Here is a 23,875-nt window from a genome sequence, read left to right as displayed (position 1 = left end):
CAGAGAGAAACCAGCAGTTCTCAGAAATAGCATTGATTTGTTCTTATTACACAATCTAACAAATAACATAATGGAGGAACGTTCTAGTACAGTCGTCAGTGCTGATGTCCTTCTGACCTTGCAGTTGGGTGGTGTGTTAACAGGAACCTGGCAGACAAGCACACAACTGTAACAATTATATTGTCAACTGAGGCGGTCTAATAAAGTTTTGCCAGTTACAAGTTACAGTTTGTTTCCGCAACATAATTTCTCTTTTCCAGTAATGGTTTGTGTACATTATATACATTTAACAACTCTCTGAGACAATTCCATTAAACAATTGAGATTCAGTTGTCACTTTCTCCAAACAAGTGTTTCAGGAAGCATCTGCAGAGAGTACTGGATTCAGACAACTATTCAATAATGTCAGAGATCTAACAAATCCCACGTGTTCACATAGAACTCTCTCAATGAGGCAATGTTGAACAAGATGGACGCTCTTAGCAGATTCAAAACATGGTGAGGAGTAGGTCACAATGATGCTGGTCATCCTGGGGTTGCTGAAGAACATTGTCTGGTTCACTCTCCTGTGGAAGCAGATGTAAATGGTGAATTACAAATGTCAATAGTCTCTACTAGCAGAGCAGCCAGCACCTGAGCATCTGATGAGAAAGTTTCATTTCATTTCATTTCAAACCTTTATTTATACTCGTGAAGCACTGAGTTTCCCTCATTAACAGTGATGACGAGTTTACACTGAGACACAAATCAACAAAACAAATGCAATGTATAATAATAATAATAATAATAATAATAATAATTATTATTATTATTATTATTATTATAATCCTAATTATAATTAAAAACAGTTACAGGTTGAAGTACATACTGTAGGTCTAGAGCCATGGACTTAAACTCGGTGACTGAAGGAAGTTCAGAATGCACTCGAGGAACCCTGAGGACAAGCCGATCATTTGATCGGGTCTGGTAGGTGCCAAGGCTCCAGTCCAACAGAGACGAAAGTAGGATAACACTCAACCGACTGTCGATCAAAATCCAAATCGTGTATCACCAATGAAGGGATGGACAAAAACGCTGCACCACACACACACACACACACACACACACACACACACACACACACACATACGCACACACACACACACACACACACACACACACACACACACACACACACACACACACACACACACACACACACACACACACACACACCACAGACAGCAGACCCCTCTCCCCTACCTGACCCAGCCTAGCCCAGGTCCAGGGTTGGAGCCTTTAAATTGAAGCGCTGGACGCTCAGCAGGGTGACAGTTTGCAGGCTGGTGAGGCCACTGCAGCACAGCAGGTAGGCAAGGGAGCTCCCAGAAGGCCCTACCCACCCAGGATCCATGTGAACAGCACCGGGTGGATCCACACAGGCAGGGGGAGCAGAGGGATGAGATCCCCCTGGGGGTCCAGGAACTCTCAGCTCCAGGGAGAAGGACCCAGGGTGGAGGAGTTGAAGGAGGAGGAGCTGACGTGACCCCTCTTTAGCTGTAGCTGTTAGAGAGGTTTGCCAAACTGATGCTGTACATAGACAGAGGCCTGGACTGAGGTGACAGTGGAGGAAGTGCAGGGTGCCAGCAGAGGAGAAAGATCTGGTTTTCTGCTGTATATTCACCTTGCAAATGGAATCTCAATGGCCCTGGCTGATTGTTGCTGTGTTGACGTAAGCACAATTTTTCATTTGCATGCCTGTGCGTCTCTTCAGTGATCACTCATTGCATATGACTTCAAGAGAAGTCACTCTTCTGTTGAACCCTTTTTGTTCCTGTAGACACCCTTGCAGGGAGGCGGTCAACGATATAGAAACACAGCAGATACATGACTCAAACATGACTTGTGTATACATTGACAGTCACAATATAACTTTATCCCACTGAACAACTGCGTTTCAGATGGCAGATGTACAGTAGCCTAAGCTAAGCGGTGGCTGATTCAGAAAGGAACTACAAATCCCAAGAGTCTCCAACAGCAGTACAGACAGCAGAGCCTCTGATGAGAAAGTGGGAAGACGTTTCATTCTCCTTGTCCATCCAAATCTAATTCTCATCTATAGGCAATTATCTCAGTATCTCTGTCATTTCGATTATCTTGAGAACCGGGCACTGTATGAAGGTGAAATTCAGTGTATTCGGAGTATTGCTCAGGACCCAGGGAAGTGCAGTGTGGAGTGTGAAGCAATTGTCGAGAAAGCTGCAATTAATCTGCCCGTTCTGAACAGGCACGTGTTCAACGGGCACTAGGACCCAAGGACGTGCAGCCAGAAGTGAACCGAGTCATATCAGCAAGCGAGGATGGTGGACGTTGTGGATCAATAAACGGGATAATGGGGAAGAAACACAAAAGACAAGAAGACAGGTAAATAGCTAGCCAAGTCTCCAGTCTGTTTTATATGAATTAACAGGATTTAGAGTGATAACATAGGGACATGACTTCTAACGTTAGCTAGTGATAGATAACTAATTAGCTACAGGTACTGTATAGCTAGCTAGCCCGCTACTACCGTAGCTAGCTAGGAACTACCTGGACATGAGTTCACGTGGCGGCAGGTTGGTTTGGCCAGCTAGGCCTCCCTTCTCCAGGCTACTTGGTGATGTCAGTAGTGAGCCACATATCACATTTATTTGCACATGATATCTGCCAACAGGACCACACAGCTGGCAGAATTAGGCCTAACATGTAGCGCGAGAGTTAATTCAGCAGCTTGCCACACTGGATGGGAGTCACATTAATGTTACCATATAGCTAACCAGCTAATACCCTGACTAACCTAGGCCCAAGGAAGCGCAGTGTCGAGTGTGTAGTTATCTGGACGAGTGATCCTCGAAAAGGCTACAAGCAAGCAGCAATACCGGAGGCCAAGCAACCGACCAGTTTCGAACCGGCACTGCACTGCACTACTATCACCAATGAGGGGATGGAGAGACACCCTGCAAGGTCAAAGCAGGAATACCCAGAGAGACACATAATAGGATCGCCGTTTTAGCATTGTATTTTTATTTGATATCCCTCAAAAGTTAATTAGAGTATCTCTTTAACCCACCAAGTGAAATAATGTATCCAAAGGGCCGCATTGAAAAACCATTTAACCAATTTGAGCTGAATTCATAATTGGATTTTACTGCAGATCACATTGTAGCCTACCTCTAGTCTCAATCTCCAATATTAGATTTTTACAATAGCGTGCTTGTATTCACAGGGCCCTCTCATCCTGTTGAAATGACATGCTTTTTAATCAGCCAATGCACACAATTTCTGACTGAATTGCTGTCATTAAATCTCTCTCTCTCTCTCTCTCTCTCTCTCTCTCTCTCACACACACACACACGCACACGCCCACGCACACACACACACACACACACACATGCACACTGTCGTGCAGCCTATTAGGGAGATGGAAGATTATGTTCTAAATTAAGTCATTAGTTACGCAAACCTAATGATCATCCTATTTGTATGGATATATCTGATCCATTTCCCCTGCTTCAGGCCAATATTATTTTCCTCAAATGATTGTGGACGCATTGAGTAAAAACAACAACAGCATCAACAACCAAAACAACATCAGGGCCCATAATGAAAAGGAGCACAGCCACTCAGGCGATTGCATTCATTACCCCACTCCTCTGTCTGGACCCCTTCACAGGGATTACCCCTGGTTGGAGAGAGGTTGATTATTAGTCGCTCGCAAAGGTTTCGTTCGAATCGCCCCAGTTAAACGAGAAATTACAGGCTGAGGAGAGAGGCTAATAACAGTTATTAACCCCGCGCGGGCGGCGGCGTAAAAAAGAGCGCCACAATAACGAGGTGCACCAGCAAGGTTTGAGGCGCGACGCAGCTAGCGCACCCCCGAGGAGAAGCTAACTTATTAAAATAATGAATTAGCCGACCAGATTACTGCAGCCTGCGGCAAAGGCAATTATCCCTCTCCAAATCCCCGGACAGGCCTCCCTAGTGCCGCCATAAAACAAGTGCTCAGAAAGCAGGAGCCCTTCCGCCTCCACACAAATGAATAGGCTGTTAATTAGGAGCTCTCCCGTTGCGGGTAGCCTTCCCACTGCCACAACACAGCCACGGCCGGGAGAGACGGAGGGGAACACAGAGATACCAAATGAACAAAATGCGGTAGGGGAAGATGGAACTGGAGGGAGACAGAAAGGAGGGTTGAGAAAGAGAGGGAGAGAGAGAGTGAGAGAGAGAGAGAGCGAGTGAGAGAGAGAGAGAGAGAGAGAGAGAGTGTGTGTGTGTGTGTGTGTGAGAGAGAGTGAGAGAGAGAGAGAGAGAGAAAGAGAGAGAGAGAGACTGAAACAGGGAGTGATAGAGTAATGGTGTACTAAGCAGTGTGTGAGGACCCCAATGGAGACAAATAGTGGGGATCCAATCCCAGCCTTGTGTGTGTGTGTGTGTGTGTGTGTGTGTGTGTGTGTGTGTGAGTGTGTGTGTGTGGTGTGTGTGTGTGTGTGTGTGTGTGTGTGTGTGTGTGTGTGTGTGTGTGTGGTGTGTGTGTGTGTGTGTGTGTGTGTGGCGTGTGTGTGTGTGTGTGTGTGGCATGTGTGGTGTGTGTGTGTGTGTGTGTGTGTGTGTGTGTGTGTGTGTGTGGTGTGTGTGTGTGTGTGTGTGTGTGTGTGCGTGTGCAGTGTGTGTGTGTGTGTGTGTGTGTGTGTTTGAGGGCTGCGGGGGGCCTGGACAAGGAGTTTGTGTGATCTGGTAGTCACAAAGCCATCCTCTAAAAGCCATCCTCTAACCACAAAGCCATCCACCTCTCTTGTCCACACTGAGTCAGACATCCTCTGCAGCACCAACAACTACTGCCCTGACTGGCAGCGCACTGACTGGAGAACACTGAGTAGCAAGAGATGTTAAGCGGTGGCAGTTCTGTTACAAAACTGCTCGTGGGGCATTTTTCATGAATTTATTGCCACAAAACCCGAGCTTCAGCAGGACACACTGAAGCGTACATTCCTAAAGCCCTTCCTCACCACCAGTTTGCTGGCGGGGCAGAGGGAATAGGAGCGTGGACTGGGGCTACAGCGAGACCCTCCCTGTATGTAAGGGTTAAATCTATCTTCTCTGCTGACGGGGGGATATCTGTCCTGGGCTCGGGGAAAGTCGGGCAGGGATGGGTGACAAGTGAAGTAGGCCAATGGCAACCCTGAAAAAGACTCCTGTACTTTATGATACACACACACACACACACACACACACACACAAGCTCACTCTTAATGGTTATAAATACTAAAGGATCACAAGCTTGACACTGTGAACCAAATCTGGCCACCTTCTGCATTCACCCTTTAACTCTACATCAGGAGGAATCAGGAAGTTTTGAAGGCTGGACTCACCTTGTCCTGCATAGCTGTAGTTCTACAGCACAGGCATGGTCTGTCAGAGTCGAAACTGTGCCAGTGAGGTTTGCTGTAACATTTACTGTGGTACGGCAACTCATTTAGATTAGAGCCCTACATCAAATTAAGACTTCAATGCATGTTTTCCTGTTACCTACATTGTAGAGCCAAGTCAAACAGGTCTCTGTTTATTCACCCTGTATTTAATGTAGATAATGCCCCTATGAGTCCCTCTGGATCATTTCTACATTATTTTTTCCAAGGATTATTATGTCCTTATGCAAAATATGACTGCCATGGAAATATCCATTATCCACCATAATAGAGAAAGTTACTCCAGGGTGTATTGCACTGTAGAATTCTATTAGGAGAGATTATCATCTGTTGGATACAATGTGAATCATACATTTCCTCAACATACATTTTGCTGCATGCTTTCGCCCTATACATCTACATATGTTTATCTGTAAACAAACACCTTTGTGCGTTAAACGCTGTTTGTAAAGCTTAGCCTTTGTGCCCTGATTCTTCTCCCAAGAGGAAGATTATACAGTCTCTCGGATGCGCAGCGCATGAATCAAGACATTATGCTACTGTATATACGCCGGCAAGGCTTGACATGAATGCAATTTCATGTCATTTGAATGCCTTTCATGAGGCAACGGTCTCTTTTGAAATGGCTTGAAAAGCCCGTGCACTGTGGCAGCTGCCGCCACCAGCCCTGGGTACAGCGAAGTCGTGTCGACAGGCCCCAATTAATGATCGGGCGTCTCTGGGAGTGAATGAATGAGGGGCTTTGAGAGGATTCCTCCACCTTAAATCCCCCTGCGCTGCCCGAGCTCCCAGACTGCCTGTGAAGAACAATCAAACGGCTGCTCCGTGCTCCTATTTATCACTTTAAGACATTAGCCAGACATGGGCCTGAATATTAACTAGCGCCTGTTCCAAGGGAGTTCCACACCAAAGCCTGCGTGTGGCAACATACATTTTTAATCACAGGGGGAAAACGAGGCCTTTGGAACTGCTCTCACCTGCTGCTGTGTGCTCAACGCTCACAGATTCTCCAAGACTCTCAGAGACAAAAAATATCAATATTGTTTTTTTGATGAAGCTTGCTAGGCTTTTTTATTTTTTTATTTTACGAGAAAATGTGATTGGTTTTAAAAATAGATGTTGTACATGGAAGTAATACAGTGAATTTTGTATTTTCCTGTCCTTACAATAAAACCTTTCTAATCTTTCTAATGTTCATTCTAATCTTATCTAAATCATTCTAATCTTATTCCTATATCTCTGACCCTTCCTACTGCACTAATAGGTTGTCAGGGATTTGATTCCACCTGGGTCTGATCTTCAAGAAAGGGACCTGTTCCTGAGCCATGATCAGTGTCCCCCTCTGTGAGATTGTCCTCTGTCTCCTAACGAGGTTCATCTCCCTCGGTAGTCCTGTGCGTCTGTCTGCAGCAGGACTGCTGGGCTCAGGCACTGGTGCGTGGAGGTCCAGAGCTTCTCTTAATTGGAGTCATGTTCTCCAGAGTTCTCAGCTGCTCATCTCCCTGGCCCTCTCCCCTGCGCGGGTCTCCCTGGTGTCAGGCCGATGGCGGTGGGGCTCGGAGCGGGCAGCGTGCGGGTAGGGAGATGCCCAGGGCGCCGGTCTCTCCCCCCGCTGGGTCTCCCAGAGTGCCGTGTGGCACCTTGGTCACCGGCTCACACTGCTGCTGTGACACCACTAGCAAAGAAGGGGCTCAGGGAGAATGTAAGATCATTACTGCATCAAAACCATTTTGCTCTGTTAAAGCACCTAGTCATGATATAAAACGAGGTGTTTGATAATAATGATTTGGTTCATGGTCAATGATTGATGAACCTAGTATGGTGAGATTTATCATACAGCCAATTTTTCATTTGTTTAGATGATCACATATAAATCACATTGTTTAGTGAGGAAATTAAGCAAATCAGCTAAATGAGGTAGAGCACGCATGGGTTGCTGCTGCCAGCATTTATCAATCTCAATCTCTCTCACAGGCCAGGAAATTGAAAACTAAGGAAAGTCATTTTGTGCCCAATGGAAGTTTTCCTTTGGAAATTTTGCCTTCCATTAAGAATCAAATTAAGTACTGGACCACTGATTTCTGAGAGTTCCTTCCCCCCACCACACAGACACGCGCACACACTCGCGCGCACACACACACACACACGGACACAGTTTTAATTTGTGATTTATTATGTTCTCGTTGAGGTAACTGGAGTATCATGGCTTGCTGTTGAGTGAAAGGTGGTTTACCCACTGCACAAGTGTGTGTGTGCATGCGTGTGTGTGAGTGTGTTCACAAGGAAGTGTGTGTGCGTGTAGGTGTGTCTGCGTGTGTGTGTATCCCCGCATGTGTGTGTGTGTGTCCGCGTGTGTGTGTCACCATGGGGGGTGAGGCAGAGTATGCAGCCATCACTCATCTCTGTGGGTCAGCCCTTCCACGTGATGGCAGGTGAGCGGTGTCAGACAGGGAAGGTCACCGGCCTGCCGACTGCGCTCTCTCCCAGTTAACTGAGCTGGAAAACCACAGAGGCACACACACTCCTAAACCACCACAGCAATGTGACTCGCTCCAGTACCACAGACGCCTGTCTATCTGCCATTGTTATGCTGTTCTGAAACATGGAGTCGCTCTTTAGAGAAGCTAGTCTCCCGGTGAGGCGAATAAGACGACAACTGGGTTTGCAGGCTCCAGAGCGCTCCCCTTAGCTTGATGTCTTTCACCCTGCTCTCTCCCTCTATCTATGTTCTCTCGTTCGATCTCTCTATCCCCCCCAGAATAGTTGGTGGCACAGAATGCTTTCTTCCTGGCTGGTCTGTCTGCATGGAGCCTGATGACAGGGAGGACTGGAGGCGATGTTTTTGAACCCGTCTCTGCCGGCCGTTCTCTGCGGGATTCCACAGGAGTTGCCACGTGCCTATTGGTCGGATGTGCTATGCACCAGACGTTCACCCGTTGTGTGTGTGTGCGGCGCAGTATGTGTTTTTATGTATGTGTGCGGGTGGGTTGTACGCGTGTGAGTGTGTATCGTGTGTGTGAGAGTGCGTGTGCGCGTGTCCAGACCCTAGTCAGAAGTTCACAGGCCTGTCAGTTGACTAGATTAAGGTGTAGTGCTCTTTTTCATGTCTTCCACTGCCTCAGGGGTGTCTTCCCTTGATTGCATTATATTCACAGTAACTGCTCTCATTAGCAGCAATCACGGTTTAAATCCTTATTTGAGGTGACTAATCTATGGCAAGGCATCCCACTCTACGTATTCATGCAGACACACTTTTATGTTTAAGCTTTAAAAATTGAATATGAGTCTGTATTACAGGTATTTTTTATTTAAACATTTATTTAAACAAAAGTCTACAGTATATTGACAAAAAAGATGAAGTCAGTTGTGATTCATAGATTGAGGGTTAGAATTAAGTTGTTTTTTTGCAGGCCAGATAATATCTCTCAGTTTCAGATAAGGCGTGAAGTACTGCGTAAGAAACCTTTGTACTCGCCTCTCTATTGTGAGAAAAGGGCATTGATAGGAACACAGATAGAGGTGATCAATAAGGAGAGCAGTTTTCTCCCCAGGCCGTCTTTCATATCTCTCCCCTGGTCTGCGTTGTGACGGGGTCGGTGGCGGGGTCAGGTAAGTGCTGGCGAGGGCGGGCTCCTGCCCCTTTATCAATCAGGATTTTAATTACACACGTCTAGGGCGACAGCTAGATTAGAAACCAATCGACGCTATCGGCCACAAAATCTAATTACTGTTTATTGACAGATAAGGCCAGGCCCCCTTTTTACCTCCCAAATAAGATAAACCTCCTCCCCTGTTAGACAATGGGGAACGGTTCTTACTGTCCATGAAAGACTTTATGATAAGTAACTCTCCACTCGGGAATCCATTTATAATCATGAGAGGGGGACTCCCTTTGGTGTTCTAGTGGTAAGCAATCTCTGGAAGGAAGCCAATTTACTCGTATGTAGAATAACTGTAGCCTGAATTCAAAAAAGCCGGCCTATTGAATTAGCACCAGACGTGAACCAGACCCGACGCTGCTTAGTGCTGAAAGAACAAGTATCTAATGTGGGCAGTTAGAGGGCGTGTTCATCTCTCTCTCCTGTGACATCTGTGTGCCACGGTCCCGTCAGCGTTACGGTGTCCCACCCACCCAGGTCACTCCCTCAGTCAAGGCTGAACCAGTAAATGTCTTAATGACCGGTAACGGCTGACCTTTGACCCAGAAGAGGAGGACCATCAGGCGCCGTGGCCCCTGCTGCCGGGCCCACAGGGCGGTCCACCCCCGGCCTCCGAGACTTAGACATCGGCCTCTGTGCTACGGCTGTCTGTCTCCATCAGCCGCTCTGTGCCCCCCTACCCCCCGCACACATCACCTTTGAAGCTGAGAATCTGCCTCAGGTAAATATGTAGTAAATGATTGCATTATTGTTCTTTCATTTGGCCGTGTAGTAATGGCTGGATTATAAACATGGCAGAGTATAGATTTACTGTCAGATCCTATGAATCAGACATCCTTATCTCATTTCCAGACTGCCTCTCCACCCAACACTGCCATCTCCCAGCCAGGGAGTCTGGGAGAGCCAGAGAAACACACACACACACACACACACACACACACACACACGCACACGCACGCGCACACACACACACACACACACACACACACACACACACATACAGTACACACACACACACCCAAGCACACACACACACACATACAGTACACACACACACACACCCAAGCACACAAATTCCACCCACCCAGCACAGCACAGGCACTCCAAAGTCCATTCGAAGATTTCAAAAACCACTTAGGCCCCCTGTCCATATTTGTTAAGCAAGTAAATCTAAGGGCTGTGCTGCACTGAATTCAGAGAGCGAGGGGGAGACACATGTAGAGGGCATGAGAGAGAGAGGGAGAGGGAGAGAGACGTCTCCCAAATGAAATTTAGGGGCTGGGGGGATGGCGGCAAGCTGACAGCAGGTGGAGGGAGAGAGGCTGGCATCTCTGATTCAGTTTGAACCTTGCAAGGAACAGCATTCTGGTCTGAATTATGCAACATTTTTTGAGAGGGAGTTGAGATTAATACCCGATTCCTCTGATCCCAGGACATCACTATACCGATAGCAGTTGTATAGTTGATGTTTCTTACAGTATGCTCCTTCTCTGTGAGATGGGTATGGCTTTTCACTGGGTTCGTAACATCATTGTCGTGATTAGGTTTGTGAGCATGAGGTCCTGGGGGGGGGGGGGGGGGGGGCACTCAAGACGGTGGCTTTAGTCTCAATCAGAGGAATCTACAGCACCATTGGCTTTTCACTGGGAACTTGACTCCACTGCTGTGATCCCTTAGTGAGGGGCCTGTGCCTTTAACAAATTGAATAATTCAATTTTGCATTCAATTTACTTCTGATGGATAATTCTGATCCATATCTCATATTAGCATAACACACAGCCATGGAATTATCCGCCAGTGTTCCTTGTACAGATCAGGTGCAGTACATTTCATATCCAGTTAATTGTATTCAAAACGTACTGATATTTACCATGTGAATGTATCGTCCTTATTCAATTTTCTCAGTGAAATGATTTTATCAATATAGCCTGGAATACATTTGCTTCTTTTAACACAAGTTAATCTATTAAGAACATGAATCACTCACTACATTTCCATAAAGGGTTTGGATGATGGGGAGTAGGTACATGTGTAGTAATGCATAATGTGCCTGGTGGCTGGTAGCGACATGTCTGTCATTTATTCATGAATTGCAATAGATATAAATTAATAAATTGGTGCACCTCTATCCTCAGTGGTCTTGTTGTGAGATGGCACTCCCTCTAGTGGAGATGATGAATTTTGAGGGTTTATTTTGCGTCTGGGTCTCCACATTACAGATGCCCAGATATACACATCAAATGAAAGATTCACTAAATTGTTTAAAAGGGTTAGATTAAGCTTATGCAACCTCTATATGAACTTCTGAAACTTTTGTTTCAGAAAGTCCTTCATAAATGCATGTCACAGAAGTCTATTGGTAGACTGCACAAATGCATGCTGAAAATACATTTAGTATGATATGCCTTTATGAAGTAGGATAGTGCTTCCCATTTCATATTTAAACACGCTTCCTGAGAATCTGACAAAATGTGTAGCCGGGATACTGTTGTGACGCTGTGATCTCACGCTGCTACAGACGCGACGGTACTATTGTCTTGTTATTTATTCATCAACAGTGGAATCTAACCGTCCTTTTCCAGAACTACAGATTTGCACCGCGTGTCAACTGCCACTGCTGTTTTCTTGGTGAAGATTTACATAGATCCAGCCACACGTTTCTGTTAATGGACTCTGTTCGGGAGGGGGGAGAGAGAGAGAGCTAATATTCAGTGGCAGTTATCCAAATTATCCCCGACTTTTCCTCCGTAACTGCAACAGTAAAGGTCAGTATGGCTTAAAACAGCTGCATAGGCACCGGGTCTTCAACGCTCGTAGCCGTAGGGGATGGAGTGAGGGCGCACGGAGGAGGAGTTGGTAGCTGTGCTGTCGCATGTCAGAAACGGCACATTCAGAATCACATTGGTTAGAGCTGCCGCTACCTGAAGACACCATTCCTACGTAGCACCTGGGGGATTTGATATGACCTCTCATTGGAAGGTAGATAGACTTCTTCTCTCAACCTTGCTTTTCCTCGTGCTCTGTCTTAGGCCTTTTAAGCCTACTTGCAAGCCTACTGCTTTAAGTTTGTTTTGAATGAAGTCTGTAATTATTTTGGGACTGCCTGGTTACAGTTTTTGTGCTTTTGAAGTGAAGCTAGGGAATTTAGTTGATTCACTGACCAAATAGCTTGACTTTTTTCTTTTAAACGTACAAATCTTTTAATGGAACGTCGTTAGTCATGTAGCCTATTGAGTTATGCAAATGGTTGACAGCCGACACTTGAAAATACATATTTTTGCGTAGCAAAAGCAGAACAATATGATGAGTATATTTATTTTATATTGATTGTGGTGCTGAATCATGGCCATGGTGGGGGCAGACTGTTTTTTAATGAAGGACTGTTAATCAGTGTGACTGAAATTTAAATCAACTTGAAGTGCGCCCGGGTAGGCATAATGAAAAAGCTGAATATGATGAGTGCGAGGAGGAGGGCATCCCCCCCCACCCCCCCAGACGGTCAACAGGATCACTGACACCCTACATTGAATAACTCCTATATCACCACTACATTCACAATTTAGATAACTTCTCGTGTGAGAGGATTGTAACGTTAACTAGTTTTATAGCACATTATCAAGGTCCAGAGTCGCGTTAATGTTTTCCAGGCCATAGCGTTCACAGATCCCTGAAAGGCCTGGCTGTGATGCTGCCTCTCATCTTTAGATTCGGTCTCTTCATAGCCTCTGTACAGGTGTGTGCAATGAATTAGCCTTGTATCGCTTAATGCACAGCTGTCAACTTTCGAAAAGTTATCTTGGTTTGAATACAAGTCTTAACCTAGCCTACAGGATTCTTCCTTCATATGACACTGTATGACAATATATCATTATTTTCATTCATTTGAATTCTGTCTTGACATGATAAATCCAAAGCCATTATTCCTCAAACAAGCTGGCTACAGTAGAACTAGAACAACTCCATATTAGCAGCTATCATCTGTAAAGAATCCAAAAGATGAGTATTTCTAGTAATACTACTGTACTGTATGTAACAATGTTGTGCCATAATATTGTGTTGATTCAACATTGTCTTATTGTAATCGGGCCCTCTCCCCATCCCTACATTTTCCTATGTACCACAGTTTCAGCAAAAACCTTCCCCTTTCCACAATAACAACAACACACACACACACACACACACACACACACATGCACACGCATGCACGCACACACACACACACACACACACACACACACACACACACACACACACACACACACACACACACACACAGCCTGTTATTCTAACCTACAAACATGTTGATGCACATAGTTTAGTAGTACATAGTTTATAAATATGTTGTACATCTATTTCTTACAGCGTACCATTTTGTTCTGTATGCCTCAAAAGTAAGGCAGCTCTGTGAAGGAAACATCAGCCAGTATTGCATGAATGGTGCCCACAGCTTTGCTCTGTCACAGTGCTCTCCTAGTGATCAAGTGTGTGCCTTGTGCAGGTCTATCTTTTTGTATCAGATTTCCCACCGTCAAATCAGCTGCCACGAGCAGTGAGTTTTCCATAGCACTGCTGATAAGAGGTGACGACATGACCAGCCTCGCTTTTATGACTGACAGTACACTGCAACAGTCTGTAATATCACCCTAAAAGGCTTGGAAGTAGTACATCCTGTAGAGGCTTGAACATGCAGGTGTCCAAATTAGTCTTTCTCTCGCTGAGAGATAGTTTGGTTGAATTCCTGCATTCTCTGTACAGTTATGTGCCCCTAGTTACAGATAATGAATGAGAACCTTTTTTTCTCTGCTGGATTCCAGGACTGGCCTCTTGATAAGTATTCCAGAGGGACTGGTCTTTCCTTCCTTAACTAAATCAGTTAAATTAAATATTTCACTGAATGATCTTTAATCCAATGTTTTGCAATTAGATTACATGGTCTCAGAATTTATTTCTAAGTCATCAATCATCCATTTGATATAAAGCATGATTTGATTCACCTGGTATACTATAAGCTTCAATGATTTCCCAGTGTATTTTTTAAGTACATCCACTGGAGTTTTATTCTCTGTTTTGACCCTGTTACTGTTATGTTGAACATGCAGTACTTTATGGAGATTCAGTTCAGGTGCTTTGAATCAAAGAAAAAGTATGCAGATTTTATTCCTGTTTCGCTGCATTTAAATTAGGATTGTTGTGATTTTAACAGACCGTTAACAACCTACAGTACCATTGGCCTTAACCAGTATGATTCTGGATTGTATATTACTAAACCAGTCATTGGCTTACAGCCTCAGTCACTGTATGTCTTTTAAAACACCAGATGTTTTATCTGTGCTGCTTTGAAAGGGATGTTACTGCACATCAATAGATCTGTGATGATCAATAGATCTGTGATGATCAATAGATCTGTGATGATCAATAGGGGTCGCGTGATGTTGTTTCTTCGATTATGGAAACGTGAGCTGATGAATAGAGCTGTATTCCTTTCCTGCAGGAATGCCAACACAGGCAGCGAGGGACATTCCTGTTTTACCATGACATACTGTTCTAGTACCAGAGAAAGAGCAGCACAGTATCCACCTCCGATCTCTCTCTTCATAACCTGCTGGTCGACACTGTCCTCAGTTCACCCTCATAATATACTGTCAAAATGGTCGACTTAATTGCGGTGTTTTCCTAGCTGAGCTTGTGAGATGTGGGCGAGCCAGTCTGTTCCAAGCGGCAGCTATTGTGTTTTTGTGTTTCTCCTTTAAGATGCCATGGTTAAGCTGTGTTCTTCTACTCTGGGGATACAGTAACATGAAGACCCTCGTTGACTGTGAAATGGTATCTGCATTCTCGGCATTCTTCTTGAGCTTGATCAACCTAGAAACACAGGCGGTTTTAAAGCCGGGGTCAGGGAAGACAGGCCTGGATTTTCCGGCACTTTAGAAGCTGCCGGGCTCCCACAGTTTGACTTATGGCTTGAGATCATCTCTCACAGGTGGCGAAAGATTCACAATGGTCCCCTCACATGTAGCGCTCGCAAATGGCACAGCACAGCTCAATAAATACTGTACATTTATTGTCCTAGATTGTTTAAAAGTTGCCGCTTATACCGAAAGCAAAGTGCTTCGAGAGTTTGCTGCTGTTGTGATTCTATCTTCTTCCTTGGTTGTCTTTGTCTAACATGCACCTCTGCTTTTGTCAGTCAGTTCCATTGGATTGCGTCTAGTTTGAATGAGTAAACTTGATACTCATACAACTGTAGGCTTGATACAAACCTTTATTTTGGTTTTAGCACAGAAAAGTGGACTTCTGACATTAATTGCTGTACACAAATGACCATAAAATATTTTATGTGACAGGAATATGAGGAGTAAATGTCAGTTTTACTCTCCTATAACACCTAATTTGAATAAGAAAATAATAACAAACATTATGTGAATAGTGTTTTATATTCAGGTGCAACATGCCCTAAAAGCTCTTGTATAGTATGTCTGTTTTCTATGAGTTTTTTTTTTTGAGTGGATATGTTGTGTACAGTATGCATCTGTTTGCTGTAGTGATAGTGGTTTCGCGGATGTGTGTTTGAGCATATGTGTGTGTGTGTGTGTGTGTGTGGTGGAGTGCGCTATTGAGCGAGCGAGTGTTCAGATCCCTCCTCCTCCCCCGCTCTCCACCGGTCCCTCTGTCACTTTAAGTCCTGCCCCTCGGAGCCAGCCAACAGCAGCTGTTCCATATTCATCAAGCCCTTGAGTCTTAAAGAGCCCTATCCTGGCCATGGAAAGAGTCATTCCTCTGGCTCGCTCTCTCACGCTCTCTCCGTCTTAGCGCTCATCCGCTGCTGCCTGTGCTTCTCTCTCTCTCTCTCTCTCTCTCTCTCTTTCACCCCCCCTTACCTCTCTCTCTCTCCCTCTCCCACCCCCTTCTCTCTATCTCTCTCTCTCTCTCTCTCTCGCTCTCTCTCCTACATACACACATTCACTTGCATACACACAATCACATACGCTCAGACACACAAACTCTCTCTCGCTCACACTCACGCACACACACGCGCGCGCACACACACTCCCAGCATCAGAGTCAGACATACCTGTACAGGCTGGGGGCAGCGGTGCTGGAGGGGGTTCCGTTGGTGTGTCTGAGGGCGCTGCGCTGCTGTCATTCTGGGGCAGAAGCCGGCCTCTGTTGTTTCCTATTTCCTCTTCCTCTCATTCCTGGAATGCTAAAACTGGACTGATGGACATTTCAGAACTTTGTCTTCCAGACCCTCTCAGCTATCATAACCAGTAGGTGCACCTTCCTTCCTTCTTTCTCTTTCTTTCTTTCTTTCTTTCTTTCTTTCTTTCTTTCTTTCTTTCTTTCTTTCTTTCTTTCTTTCTTTCTTTCTTTCTTTCTTTCTTTCTTTCTTTCTTTCTTTCTTTCTTTTACTCACCCTTCTTTTTAACCCATTGTCCTTTTGTGATAGGATTGTATTTTTTTCTCCTCTCTCCGTCTTTCTTTTTTTTCACTCTCTCGCCCTCTTTATTGTCATCTTTTCTTTTAGAACCGCTTGCGTTTGTTACCTTCACAAAGGACCCGCCGTGCTCGGCGCGGAACTTTTCACCGCTTTACTAAAGATGCACAGTGCTTTTGCCGGCTCTATTCCTCGTACAAACACACACACACACACACTATCCAACTCTCTGTTGCTCTGCTGTGTGTGTTGGGGTTCATACAGGACTGTTTCATGTCAGTGTGATGTAAATCAACAGGGCAGGTGTACTGGTGTGGTTGTGTTCAGGGAGAGAGGGGAAGCAGCAGCCTAGGAGCCGGGTGTGTGCACTCTTTGCACATTTTATTAAAAGCATGGCTGATCAATTATAAGGGTGCCTCTTTGCCGTGTGCGTGTGTGTCTGTGTGTATTTTTCAAAATAATTTGGGGAACATGTCTTGTAGAGTTAGGGGGATTGTTCAGCGATGGCTTTGTCCCTGCCCTGGGCCACCCTTGGAGAATGAGAATACATTTAAAGAGATTAGATTAGATTAAAGTGAATTCACAGAATTGGGGAGGATGAATTACACGCTGGAATATTAGTACCCAGACTGTAGCCCCTCTGAACAAGCAGCTCCATCCCAGCTCGAAGGCACGCGCGACAAGCTGCCAGCGAAGACCCTGGCTGTTGTTGGGCCAACTGTGGGCTTACCTGCTGGAACCTGCTAAATCAATCTGCACTTCTTATTACATCCAGTAGACTAGATACTGTGACTCCGAGTGGAGAGACCTGTTCTAACTCCAGTGTTGATGTTCACTGCTGACTGCGAAAGTATGACTGCTTGGAAATCAGGGGCTTGGTAAGACTAACTTAAGACAGTAATATATCTTATCTTTATTTACTTATTACTGTGTAGATATCATGGAGATATATTTGAAAGAGAGAGAGAGAGAGAGTATTATAAAACAGAACTGTTCATAGTCCATAGTTATCGATTCAGTATGCATGGTCACTACTGTTCTTATTTTAGGTTTTACAGGTAATCGATTTTGTAGAAATTCACATTTGGTGCTCAAGACTTGAATTAGCGGCAATATGTGTAGCCTATTTGTATTATCTTGATATGTTATTATTTGCTACCAGTGAAATAATTTAAAAATGTCTCATGAAATGTATTATTTAAGACAGTTTAGATTTTACTATATTTACACAAATATTTAACCTGCCAAAAACCATCTGTTGTTTTCTCTGGGATTATAATGAAAAGAGACCATGAATTTATACTGACCGATACGATAGATACGTTTAAGTAGTTGAGCAGTATAGATTTTCTCCCTGTATAGTATTTCAGAGTATGACAGGCACAGGGCTCATCGGTAGGGTGTCCAGTGTAGGGAACAGAAACACTCTGCCTGTTTTTGCAGATTTAGTGGCTCGTCCTGAGGCTCTCTTGGGTTTGGTCTTTAACTACTGCATATTTAGAGAAAAAACAAGGTAGTGAACTCATTAAGTCCTTAGAAGTTCACGTTAATCTGCTTTGTTTTCCTAATCTGGATTACACAGCTTCTATTCATCTCTGCCATTTTAGATACTGTACAAATGACAGAGGCATTAAACTAACTGCTGAGAAAGATTGATTTAAGTACATATATTTTATTTTGTTGATCTGTGTCTTACAAAGTATTTTGGTATCTATTGTAACTGAAAATATGTTGTAAGTGATTCTTCAGAGATGCACCCTGAGCAACAAATCCTTCATTTCTAAATGTAATGATGCTCTTTTATGTTATTCTTGTGTTAAATGAAGACAAAAACTGTTATTGACTCGTATTTTAAGCCTATGAGATGCATAAATTAAATAATCCAAAATCGCACTCCAAACCAAAATTTCATTAGCCTATACATCATCAATATCCATGACAGCTAAGATTTATTTGGATCTTTGCATGTGTGTTTTATGTTCTTTTTACAAAAAATTGTCAAGTGATGGTTTGTTTTTTGATTGGAAGGGTGATCACAATGCTACCATTCACACTGGCCCTGCGTTTCATGAGTCTCTGCTTTACTGTTGTGTAGTCTCTGCTTTACTGTTGACCTACCCACATATACCAGGGGGAATGTGTAATTCTTGGCTTTAGTTTAAACAATATGTCATAGAATAGGATGTAATGGCAAAGTAAAAATATAAGAAGCCATTGTATTTAGAAAGTTAACAATGCTTAATGACTAACATGTATGAGACAGATCTATGTCACATAATACTGCTTCAACATGCATCCTCACGGTTTACAACACTGCCATATTTCCTCAGTCTTTTCTAATATGAAAATGGATACTTCAATAGCTGCGTTGTTCATGTGTGTATTTGAATATGCTAACATAAGAAATGATTCGACTTTTTAGAATTTTGTTTTGTTTTTTTCTTGTGTGAACGAGTGTTTTGATAGACATATGAATCATATTTATTTAATTTTATGAATATCACTGAATTAATCAAAGTATTTTGTCTAATGGCAGTATTTCATACTTAATAAGAAACTAAACCAGCATATAAGATATTCAATATGAAAATATCCTCTAATTGACAAACAAATGATTAAATACCCAGGATTGCTGCTGACATTTTTTATTTATTCTTATTAAACGTTGTTAAGAAGGAGAGATGAAGGAGTGAGAGCAGTATATATATATATATATATATATATATATATATATATATATATATATACAGTATAAGAGTATTTTTGTATTTTAATTCAATATTTGGAGTGTGTCTCCAGTGCTCGGTTGAGAGGATTAGTGGGACATACTGTATGAGCACCGTGTAATTAGCACAGCACTGATGTGGAGTCAGGGTAGTATGGAGTGTATTGATTGACCTGGGGGGCCTGTCACTGCCTGGGAATCGGATTGAGTCACAGAGTTTTTATTTCAACTGAATGGAGACAGTTTACATTTTAGTGTTATTGTTTCATTTGGATGCATGTCACCTAGAGAGATTTGAACAGAAAAAAGACCGATATTGAGCATGAGTTTACATGTCCTTTTTAGATTCCTTCCTCTGCACCTACAATATATTCTACTCGCTGTGCTTGCTCCATGTCATTGGTGTGTATAGTGAGCTTGATCTGTAATTTACTGTGGCTTGATTGGCTGAATTGTAAGTCTCTCCTGGCTCGGCCGGTAAGGGGTAGCATATGGGAGGCCGACAGGCTTATTATTGTTGCTCTCGAATTGCACTGGCTGTTTCCGCGCTACTCCGAAATCAGCCCATGCTGAGGATTGTCAGTTTGAGTTCATCTGCACTGGCGAGCAAACACATCCCCCGAGCGGCACAGGATTGAGATGTGACTCTTCTCTGTTTCTGAATGGTCCATCAACACCCTCCCTGCTTTCCTAGCCCTGCCATATATCCAATTTCCCTTCATGAAATGAGAGCTTTTTAATGTATTTGTAGAATTGTGAAAGTTAGCCCACTGTGATGAATTAGATTTCAATTTGTTTGACTTCATTCCCAGGTTCCTGCATTAGGCTCAGAAAATGCACATCTCTCTAACATTCTTTCTTGTCCTTCTCCCTTCAGTCTTATTGGGTTTCAGAAAACAAGGCGAGGGAATTTCATTAGTGTATCTTAAGTTAAAAGCTCTTTGCTCTTTGACCAAGTGTTTCAGTGTTATTGGGTTAATCAGATTTTTGCTGTCTTCATGGAGATGCTATCGTGGGTAGAGGCAGTGGCGGGTAACCAAAGCAGCCCTGCACAGACGGGATCCAGATGGGATCAGCTTACGGTAATTTGGTTTCAGAATACATTACCAGAAGAGGCTCCTGGCTGAGAACGGCCACCCTGCTAAGAGCCAGGAGCCCGTGGCTGGCGTGGCCGTGGCAGAAAAAGCCCCGGTGACCACCGCTGTGTCTCTGGGCCCGCCGCGACCCGCTCCGACCCCCGCCCCCCCCCCCCCAGCCCGCTCTTCCTCTCTCTCTCCCTCAGCACTTAACGGGAGGTGTCGGGATATGTGCCTTTTAAGAAAACCTTAATGTTTTAAATTCAATTTGTCACCCAATTCTAAATGCATCTCCTTGTACCAACAGGGCTTCGTTGTCCAATTCATTAGGGCGATTACTCAGTCCACTGGCCACACTGGAGCCCTCTCATTTCTGGTAAGCCCTGCATATCAGTATACTTTCTTTCACTGTAAATATGTCACTCAGACTCTGGGCTGAGCTGGGAGGGGTGGGGGAGGTTTCTCTCTCCGGGGCAGTTGGGGATGCATAGTGTATTGACACTCCCTGCCCATTCTGTATATCTGTGTGTGTGTGTGTGTGTGTGTATAGTTGTCACCGTAGCTGCTTGCATCTGCTTTTCAAGAACCGCTCTTTTAGCCCTCCTCAGACCCATTCGCATGCAGTGCCCCCTTACAACACTTTGGCCAAAACGTAATGCACACAGTTTAATATCTGGGACAGAATGTCTGTGCTCCAACAGAGCTAGTTGTGCATGATACTACAGTGTCTAGTCCTACTCTGATGCTAGTGACCTGGCTTATCTGATAACTAGGCAGCCTCATAGATATGTTGCTTGTGAAAGACATAAGAGGATATAATCTGTGTACCAATTCCTATTTTTCCCCCTCACATTTGTAATTTCAATTTCTTTGTTTATTTTTTACTCTTCATTCACTTTATTTTTGACTATATTTGACTGATCTTGTCACCTCACCAAAGAACAACAACAACACTGAAGATTACAGTTTATTTTTTGAAGTCGTGACTCAGAGGAGCTCATGCGATGTTCGGCCTTTTCGCCCACCCGTGATTGGCTGGCGTCGACGTGTCACTTTGGCCACTTCACGAAATCCACCCGCTGTGAAACCCCCGACACCGTCAACACACGCGGCCCTCTTGATTTTTCGCCATGGTAACCTTGGACACCCTCTCTACAGTGTGAGAATCAGTTTAAAAATAAGCAGGTCCATTAGTCTGGGAGGAGAGAGTGCTGGCCTACGTGGGCTCGCACGCCCTTGTGGCAGCGGAGTGCTATCACTGACACAGTGCGTCAGCACTTCTTCCTGTTGCTCCAACACCGAAAGGCCCCTCTTCATTTACACACACACACACTCACACACACACACACACACACACACACACACACACACGCACATACAGTACACACACGTGCACGCACACACATGTGCACACACACACATCTGCACACACGCGCATGCACATACACACACACACATTCACATACACACACACACACACAGTTGATGCCGTGTCAGAAAAGCGTAAACACTATCAAAGCATATTAAGGACCAAAAGCTGTGATAACATGTTGATATCACCTGTGCCGTGACAGTGCGGTGTGACTGAATGCTACTCCCCAGCTGCAGTGTGACTGGTGTGAGTGCTTCTGAGGGTTTGTTGTGTTTCTCGTCGCGTCGTCTGTCTGTTTTCATCCCTTCCTCTCTCTGTCCGTGTCTCATGCCTGACAGAAGCGACGGGGGATGATATTTCTGGGTGATATTTCTTTTCGCTACGCTCTGCCTTAAATAGGATGGAGGGGAAATGCTAAGTCCGCTAATTTACACTTGGTAAAGAGCGTGGCGTGGAGTGCGTGGCTACACAGGCGTTTATCAGTGAAAGTTATTGGTATTGAGCGCCCAGTCGTTTGAAGGTTATGTTTCGGAGCAGTAATTGAAATGCAAAATAACATTAGGATCGATGGTTAGCTCTGTTTATTTATGAAATCAATATTGGGACATCCGTCACAATAGCGGCCCCTGATTCCCACTGACAGCTTAGCCAAGTAGGCGGCGCTGTGCGCGGCCAGGCTAGGCCCCCCAAAAGCCTGGCGGCCATGACGGCTTTTAAGCTAAGAGCTGCTCCTCTGCCGCGCCTCTCCAGCCAGAGGGTCGGCGTTCACGGGCGGACGTGGGCAGATTGGGAACCGGACGCACGCTGGGCTGCGGCACGGCCCCTTCAAACGGACGGGAGCTGCTTGGGAATGACGGCTTTGAGGTGTGGATCATCGGCCCGCCGGCGTCGGGAGACGACGCCGGAGTAAACGCGGTTACGGTGTCGTTGGATAAAGGGCCCAGTGTGGTCGTGCGTGCACATGCTGGATTTTTAGTGCTGTGTTATACTGTAGGCTTAAACGTTATGTCTGTCAGAGAGTCTAGTGCTCCTGCTTCGCCCACGGGGACTGGTTGTAATAACCAGTCATTACAACGGGACTGTGCAGACTGTTGATCGCTCTGTGCCCTGTGTGCACAGCAGGGGGGGTATTCCGGAAAGAGGGCTTAGTGAAAACTCTGAGTTTTCAATTAAATTCAATCTCCAAACTTAGAGTTTTCATTGAACCCGCTTTCTGGAATACCCTCCAGGCCTAGTTTCAGTGTGTTGACCGTGTACTGCAGGCCTAGTTTCAGTGTGTTGACTGGGAATGTGGGTCGATGCGTTTGTGTCCCGGGGTCCTTATCAATAAGCTCTGCCTGTCGCCTGGCAAAAAATGGATGCGGCTCTTTTACATTCGCACCCTGCGTAAATGTTGAATGAAAGAAATAAAAGAGTTGACAACCAATTTTGGGGGGTGACAGATATCTTGCATTTCCACGTCTCGTCGTCGCGTCTCGCAGTGCCCCCCCCCCCCACCTCCCCACCACCACCACCGTCGTGTTCCGTCGTTTAGCAAGGTGACCACGTCCCTTTAATTTCTTTGTTTTAATTCAGTGTCAAGGTGCTATCTTCCCCGCGTAAATCAAAGTCCATTATACGGCTGCTTTTGTCCCTCTCCCTGGGCTGTGCTGACCCGTGAGTGTCTCAGTAAACCAGAGTGCATTATAATGTAAATCTTTATTCATCCGTCTCCTGCTGAGGAGCCTCTCTGCCTCCATATCTGGAATGTCACAGCAGGGGCGTGGAGGTACCTGCCGTAGAGGGGGGGGGGTTCTGGGTAACGTCCGGTCGTCCTCTCCCTGAGAGAGCACGTTTCCAGAGGTGCCGCTGTGCCGCTCGACATCGAATGTCACGAAGTCGTTGTATTTTTTCGACGTCTTTCAAGGCGTGCCGTGGCGTGGTATGTCTGTCAGTAGGACAGTTAGACAAGTGTTTTATTTTTGTCTACTAGTAATGATTCATTTTAATTTTTGTTTAGCTTGATGTGTGTGTGTGTGTGCGTGCATTGTGTATTTGTGTCCGAGATTGTGTGTGTGCATGCTTCTGTGCGGGGTGGGGTGAGCTGGGGCACTTGTCCACATAAAAACAAAAAAATAAAAGGGTGAAGCCGAGTGCTCAGTAGTTGAACCTGCCAGTTGCCTTC

General features: G+C 44.8%; 1 protein-coding gene across 1 annotated transcript in view; it reads left to right on the top strand.

Annotated features, from left to right (window-relative positions):
* Positions 1 to 16,321: 16,321 nt before the first annotated feature.
* esrrb (estrogen-related receptor beta) overlaps positions 16,322 to 23,875 on the top strand; it is a gene marked incomplete at both ends in the record, with an annotated part of 44,187 nt that continues 36,633 nt past the window's right edge. The window contains 2 exon segments of the mRNA XM_084438668.1: positions 16,322 to 16,371; positions 20,647 to 20,715. Of these exon segments, the coding sequence (XP_084294794.1) occupies positions 16,322 to 16,371; positions 20,647 to 20,715 (119 nt within the window).

This window comes from Borostomias antarcticus, assembly GCF_949987555.1.
Source record: "Borostomias antarcticus genome assembly, chromosome: 5".
Taxonomy (NCBI): domain Eukaryota; kingdom Metazoa; phylum Chordata; class Actinopteri; order Stomiiformes; family Stomiidae; genus Borostomias; species Borostomias antarcticus.
Note: the sequence above shows the minus strand (reverse complement) of the source record. Positions and strands in the feature narration are given on the sequence as shown.